The sequence below is a fragment of the Lactuca sativa genome, chromosome 9 (assembly GCF_002870075.4).
Source record: "Lactuca sativa cultivar Salinas chromosome 9, Lsat_Salinas_v11, whole genome shotgun sequence".
NCBI classification, from domain to species: Eukaryota; Viridiplantae; Streptophyta; class Magnoliopsida; order Asterales; family Asteraceae; genus Lactuca; species Lactuca sativa.
In genome coordinates, this window is record NC_056631.2 from 177,470,983 (window position 1) to 177,478,209 (window position 7,227).

The 7,227-nt window shown below is 29.8% G+C and overlaps 1 protein-coding gene across 1 annotated transcript; it reads left to right on the forward strand.

Annotated features, from left to right (window-relative positions):
- Positions 1 to 1,864: 1,864 nt before the first annotated feature.
- LOC111916931 (protein DETOXIFICATION 18) lies at positions 1,865 to 6,448 on the forward strand. Its single transcript, XM_023912582.3, has 7 exons — positions 1,865 to 2,161; positions 2,457 to 3,001; positions 3,107 to 3,193; positions 5,361 to 5,417; positions 5,493 to 5,731; positions 5,955 to 6,073; positions 6,155 to 6,448. Exons 1-7 carry the CDS (start codon positions 1,865 to 1,867, stop codon positions 6,284 to 6,286), a joined length of 1,476 nt encoding a protein of 491 aa, XP_023768350.1. The 3' UTR covers positions 6,287 to 6,448.
- The last annotated feature ends 779 nt before the right edge of the window (positions 6,449 to 7,227 follow it).

A 7,227-nucleotide genomic window follows, 5' to 3' on the forward strand; every position in this document is an offset into this window, starting at 1 on the left:
GTACATTTTTATTGGGGATTTCATTTGGGATGGATCAATACAAAATCAGAAAATAAGAAAATCAGTTTTCAACAGTGCATTTGAAGGGTGAAGAGTCAACTAGTGGCATGTTATTTCACTCTAGATCAACAGGAACCTATGATCGGTTTCAAGAAAGCAAGAAGAGAAAGAAGGGTGTGATCGATTAAAGAAGAGAAGAGATCTAATTTCGAGTTTAATATTGATACATGTGATTTATTCTTGTGTGTGTGACGTCGATAAAAGGTGGAGACAAAACAAGAGCCATATCGATTTTTGGGGACATGATTGTTGAAACAAGAACAGGAAGAACCGAAGAAGGTACACAAGGAGAGCTATAGTTTTTTTTTCTTATTTCCTTGGCTCATGTCGATCAATTTTGCAAGAGGTGAAGGAAGGCGTGCCTATTCTCGTCGATTTTGACCTGCACCTGCGAATATGCGACATGCCAAAGGGTAGTTGTTGCCTTGCTGGTCGCTGCTTGCAATTGATTATGGATGGAATGAGTCAATTAATGACGGCTGGAAGAATCAATGACGGCTGGAAGAGAAGGGACGTGATTTTGGTGTCGACAAGATCCGTCGGTAACAGGCAATTGATACACCTTCCCGCTTCTTGCTTCAGCACTTGGTGGACCTAGTTAAATAGTGGTTTTAAAAAGACAATGGATAGAGAAACCCTAGGTAGTTGAAGTCAATGGTTTCCATAATTATAGAATATTATTTGTGGAAATTAATTATCAAATTACCTATTTACCCTTATTTATTTATTTATTTAATTATTTATTTTTATTTTAAATTTTGATTGGCCCACATTTATGCATACAATAACACAATAATTATTTTAAATACCTGAACCTAGCGCTCTCTCTCTCTCTCTCTCTCTCTCTCTATATATATATATATATATATATATATATATATATATATATATATATATAATTAAGATTAATAAAAAAAATGTAAATCTTGTTAATAATAATATAAATTTAAGATAAAATATTACAGTCCTTAAGTTTTTTTTTGTTTATCTCTAAAATATTTGAAGTATAAAAAGTTTATTTTGTGGGATCATCCATTCAAAAAAAGTTTGATAAAAACTACTTTAAGGAAATATGCCAAAACTTAATGACCATTGTGTAGCAATTGAGGAGTTTGTCGGTGCATGTATATGTTTGGAAATAAAATCCATCAACATCTTCATCTATTACCTAAATAAAACACACGGTCACCGACGATGGCTAGAAAGATGGTGATTCAGATCTCGCGTGCTCCTCTTTCCCCAAATCGGAAGACTGAAGCTAATTGATGTTGTGACACGCTCTGTCAATTCTTTTGGAAGAGGGAAACATGGCATTGTGGTGATGGCGTCGATGATGTTGCAGACAAAATCGAAACACATGGGTCGGAGGTTTAAGTGGTGGAAGGATCTAAGGGAAGGAAATATGTATCAGCGGCAATTGGAAGATGATTAAAGCTATGGACGAAGTCGAGGCGGTGGATCGGTAAAGGTGGGAAGAACAATCGATAACACGGCTTGAAACCACCTGATCCTGGCTCAATACCAAGGCATTCTAGATAAGCCAAACGGGAATTAATTGTATATATAATTTAAAATAAAGAGTAAAATTAGAACTTGAAGAGGTCTAACGAAATAAAGCTAACAATGTTAAAATGAGGAACAAGTTAATTAAAAAAAGTGAAAAACCTTCTATATTTTCATTAATCCAAAGAAAATTACCAACTTATGGCCATTTTTGCAGTTTACTCAATTTACAAGGATAAAAAGTGAAAAAAAATTGATAGCACCGTCTCTACGAAACTATATATATGCCGATGCTAAGACCATGAGAAGTATTATAGAGATGACCGAAAACACTGCTCCAGTGATAACGATGGCGAATGTCGAGGGTGGTGGACATGGAAATGGTGGTTGTGGTGGTTGTTGGTGGTGGAAGAAGGTGTTGGATTGGGGAGAGGCTAAAATTCAGATCTCATTTTCCCTCCCTATGCTATTAACCAATGTTGCATACTATTGCATACCATTAGTTTCCGTCATGTTCGCCGGCCACCTCGGAGAGGCTGAGCTCGCCGCCTCTAACCTCGCTAACTCCTGGGCCACCGTCACCGGACTCTCTTTCATGGTTAGTTGTTGCCTCCTCTCTCACTTGCAATCCGAAAGTATTCATGCATTTACTACCTAAACCTAATCTAGACATCAATTGCGTGCGTCGTCATTAATATTAATTACTCAGATATCACTTTCGCCTGCATGTTTGACGAAAATTACTCCCATAAATCGTAAAATTTAACATGAATCGAGCTAGTGCTACTGGAAGACATTAATGATTATTAATTGATATCTGCTACAATTTGTGTATTGATCAAAAGGAGTTTCCAAATTGTTGCATCCATTTTTTACTCGTTTTTTTTTCTCAGGTAGGGTTAAGTGGGGCACTAGAGACATTATGTGGGCAAGGATATGGAGCAAAACTTTACAGAATGCTTGGAATATATCTACAATCATCTTGTTTAATTTCCATCTTCTTCTCCATTCTCATCTCAATTATCTGGGTTTTTACTGAACCCATTCTCCTTTTACTTCATCAAGATCCAAAAATCTCAAAAATGTCTGCTCTATACATCAAGTATCTTATCCCAGGACTATTTGCTTATTGTCTTTTACAGAACATTTTGAGGTTTCTCCAAACACAATCCATTGTAGCCCCTTTAGTAATCTTTTCACTAATCCCACTAATCCTCCATATTGGGATTACTTATGTACTTGTACGTGTAACTTCCCTAGCTTTCATTGGAGCTCCAATCGCAGTTTCTATTTCATTATGGATTGCAGTGATTATGTTAGCAGGATATGTCCTTTTTTCCAAAAGGTTTAAAGTAACATGGAATGGTTTTTCAAAGGAGTCATTTAAACATGTTGTAACATGTTTAAAGCTTGCTCTTCCCTCTGCTGCTATGGTTTGGTGGGTATTTCTTGAATTATTTTGAAGCTTACAGAATTATGAGTAATTGTCTGTTGTTTGGATCAAAGTTATAATTTTGTTGGTTGTTTTTTAAAACGTTGGCAGCTTAGAATATTGGGCTTTTGAGATACTTGTGTTGCTTGCTGGGATTTTGCCAAATTCTGAAATAACAACTTCGCTGATTGCAATGTGGTAAGAATGTCTTGAGAGTTAATTTAAGTGTTTTGGTAATATTGATATGATTATAGATTTATAGTTTCGAAATCAGTTAGGATCACAGTAGAGTTAATCACAAAACTGACCAAAAGGCAAGGTACTTTTTCTGATATAATCTTTCACAAGTTTGCATAATGAAATACTAATATATATTTCACGAATTTTATATTTTCTTTGTGAAAATAATATAATATTTGGTGAAAATTATGACGTTCTAGAAAAATATAGAAAAATGGCAAAATCTTTTTAAAGAAATGTTTGGTGGCCCGAAATTGACTTGGCAAAAGCTTCTCAAAGGACATAACATTTCACAAATTTGCATAATTACTTTTTCTAAAATAATATTTAAAAAATTTTATAGTACTTTTTTCGTTAAAATAATATAATGTTTGGCGAAAATGATGTAATTTTTAAAAAATAAGAAAACTACAAAATCTGTTTAAAGAAATATGCAAAATTTAGAAAAACAGGTTGGAGAAAAAATACTTTCTCAAAATAATTTTTTTTAAAGATATAATATTTCACAAATTTGCATAAGTACTTTTTCTAAAATAATATTACACAAATTGTATATTTTTTTTCGTGAAAATAATATAATCTTTGGTGAAAATGATATTATTTTCGAAAAAGAAAAAAATTGCAAAATCTATATAAAGAAATATACAATATTTCAAAATACAGTTTGGAGAAAAAAACTTCTTAAAGAACATTTTTTAAGATATAAAAATTCATAAAGTTACATAATTACTTTATTTGAAATAATATTTCACAAATTTTATATTTTTCCGTGAAAATAATATAATGCTTGGCGAAAATGATGTTATTTTCGAAAATTAAAAAAAAACAGAAAAATAGTTTTAAAGAAAAGAAATATGCAATATTTAAAAATACGGTTTGGAGAAAACAAAAACTTCTGAAAGAGCATTTTTTAAGATATAATATTTCCCAAATTTGCTTAATTACTTTTATGAAATAATATGGGTTTTAACAAATTTTATATTTTTTAATGAAAATAATATTATGTTTGGTGAAAATGATGTTATTTTTGAAAAATAAAAAACATGCAAAGTCGTTTTAAAGAAAATAAATATAGAATATTTAAAATTACGATTTGGAGAAAAATAACTTCTAAAAGGATATTTTTTTAGACATAAAATTTCACAAATTTTCATGATTACTTTTCTAAAATAATATTTCACAAATTCTATATTTTTTCGTGAAATTCATATATTGTTGGCGAAAACTATGTTACTTTCGAAAAATAAAAAACGACAAAATCTTTTAAAGAAAAGAAATATGCAATATTTAAAAATACCATTTTGGAGAAAAAAAAACTTTTCAAAGAACATTTTTGTAACATATAAATATTTCCCAAATTTGTATAATTAATTTTTCTTAAATAATATTTCAGAAATTTTATATTTGTTTTTGTGTGAACAATAAAATGTTTGGCAAAAATAACGTTATTTTCGAAAAATAAATTACCGTAAAATCTTTTTAAAGAGAAGATATATACAACTTTAGAAAATACGATTTGGAGAAAAAAAAACTTTTTAAAGTATATATTTTTAAGCAATAAAATTTCACAGATTTGCATAATAACTTTATCTGAAATAATATTTCACAAAATTTATAATTTGTTTTTGTGAAAATATATAATGTTAAGCGAAAAGGGTGTTATTTTTAAAAAATAATAAAAAAATGGAAAAACCTTTTTAGAGAAATATAAAAGATTAAAAGTAAGTTATATATATATATATATATATATATATATATATATATATATATATATATATATATATATATATATATATATATATATATATATATATATATATATATATATATATATATATATATATATATATATATATATATATATATATATATATATGCAAAATGCCCCTTGAGTGTTTTTTGAAAGAATATTTTTTTTCGTAAAAACCTCCAAGCTTATAAAGCTAACATCATTTTTGCGAAATAAAAAATAATTTGCAAAAAAAAAAAGGAGAAATAATTAAGAACATATTATATAGTAATTGTTTAAAATGCTTGATGTTCTATACCTTTACCTTTTCTTGTCCTCTTTTGTATTAAACGCATCAATAGTATCATATTTAAAGAAACAATTTCTTTATTGCAGTGTAAATACAGAAGCAATCGCGTTCATGTTTACATGCGGGCTCAGTGCTGCTGCAAGGTTAAAATTTAGAAACAATAATCTTTAGCGACACTTTTAACTTTACGATAGTTAACGACATTATTAACTTAACAGCACACGCGTGTCAAATGAGCTTGGAGCTACAAATATCAAAAAAGCTAAAGAAGCCATGGCTGTGACCTTAAAGCTTTCCTTCATTCTTGCACTTGCTGTTGTTTTAGCATTGGGATTTGGTCACGATATCTGGGCTGGATTATTTAGCGACAGTCGTGTGATTATAAATAAATACGCTTCCATGACACCATTTTTGATGATCTCAATCGTTTTTGATTCCATCCAAGGAGTTCTATCAGGTTTGCATACCCTCAATCGCAACACTTTTTAATGTGTCGCTACAATGAAAATATTGGGTTGATGTCAAAAATGGGTAAAGAACTTTTTAACCTGTTTTAAAAAAACATTCATAAACCGAAAACTTTTGATAAAATTTATTTTTTCAGTTTGCTAGTGTTTTTTGAACAATTTAAATAGTTTTTTTTACCTGTTTTTGACATTAACACTAATTTTTATTTGTAGGAGTGGCGAGGGGATGCGGTTGGCAACATCATGCTATGTATATAAATTTAGCGGTGTTTTATCTTATTGGAATGCCGATTGCTGTTGCTCTTGCTTTTTTTGTGAAATTATATGCAAAGGTGAAACTTTTATTACATAATATCGAAAAATATCGTGTTTTTATATTACAAGTAAATTATAGTTGAGTTTATGAAATGTAGGGGTTGTGGATAGGGTTGATATGCGGTCTCTCGTGTCAAACCGTTGGTTTATTACTACTTGTGTATCTCAAAAAATGGACGCAAGTGGAATTGAAGGATAGTGACAGTTTTGGTGACCCGATTCCTGTTTGACCATGTGTTTTTGTTTTTAGTTGAACTGATAAGATTAAGAAAATTGTATACAAACTCAGTTTTGGTGCACTCTCTTTTTACAAGCTTCTTGAATCACATCTTTTCGTAGGAAAGAAAAGAAGCATATACCACATTCATAGAAATGGAAAACATTTCGAAGAAGTTTCCAACACCATTATAGTTTCTTGAAGCCGCTAGAACCACTAATTGATGTTGTTGAGAAAAACCATGTACATAACAAGCTAAAATATTATCTTTTTAAATTAAATCTTTATTATCTTTTTAAATTGAATCTTTCAAACCATTAAACTTACTATGCATATTTGCTTAATCCATCGTAACTTTGTCCTTCTAATTTTTTTTCATAATCGATCCATGTTGAAGAAAAAAAGAATATGGAAGATTTAACATATTTTGAATATGTGTCCATTACATAAACAACACATACAAACCTCTCCTTAACAAGCCCAGGTTTATTAACATTCGTAAAACCACATCCATTTGTTTTTCTTTGATACATCATTACACCCATCAACTAATTATATGAATACTGTCTTGAAAGATGGATTTAAGTTTATCTTAAAAAAACCAATAAGCAATATCTTTTTGAGTATTTGGTGCAACCATTTGCTTATTCCTCATAGCATATTCTAATGTAACTTTATGAATATTCTTACTAAAATTTTGAATTAATTTTATTGTTTGCAAGAATTTTCCTCAATGAAAATACGCTTCTGACTTATTATATAGATGTTTAGACACCTCAATATATAGAAGCGTTTAACGGAATTTTGTACTATTTATTTACATTTTCACTTTACTTATAAAATGAAACACAAGTGGATTGATGTTGTTTCATGTATTTCAGTTTTCTTATTAACCATACTAACATGACTCAAAAGTCTCTCCCCTTTGTTCCAACCATTAAAGCCCTTAGTGAC

What these genes read in the sequence shown, in the direction of transcription:
- LOC111916931 (XM_023912582.3), top strand. Translation starts at nt 1,865, where the DNA reads ATGAGAAGTATTATAGAGATGACCGAAAACACTGCTCCAGTGATAACG. An exon ending in TCACCGGACTCTCTTTCATG is followed by an intron (nt 2,162 to 2,456) that starts GTTAGTTGTTGC and finishes TTTTTTTCTCAG; the next exon opens with GTAGGGTTAAGTGGGGCACT. An exon ending in ACTTCGCTGATTGCAATGTG is followed by an intron (nt 3,194 to 5,360) that starts GTAAGAATGTCT and finishes TCTTTATTGCAG; the next exon opens with TGTAAATACAGAAGCAATCG.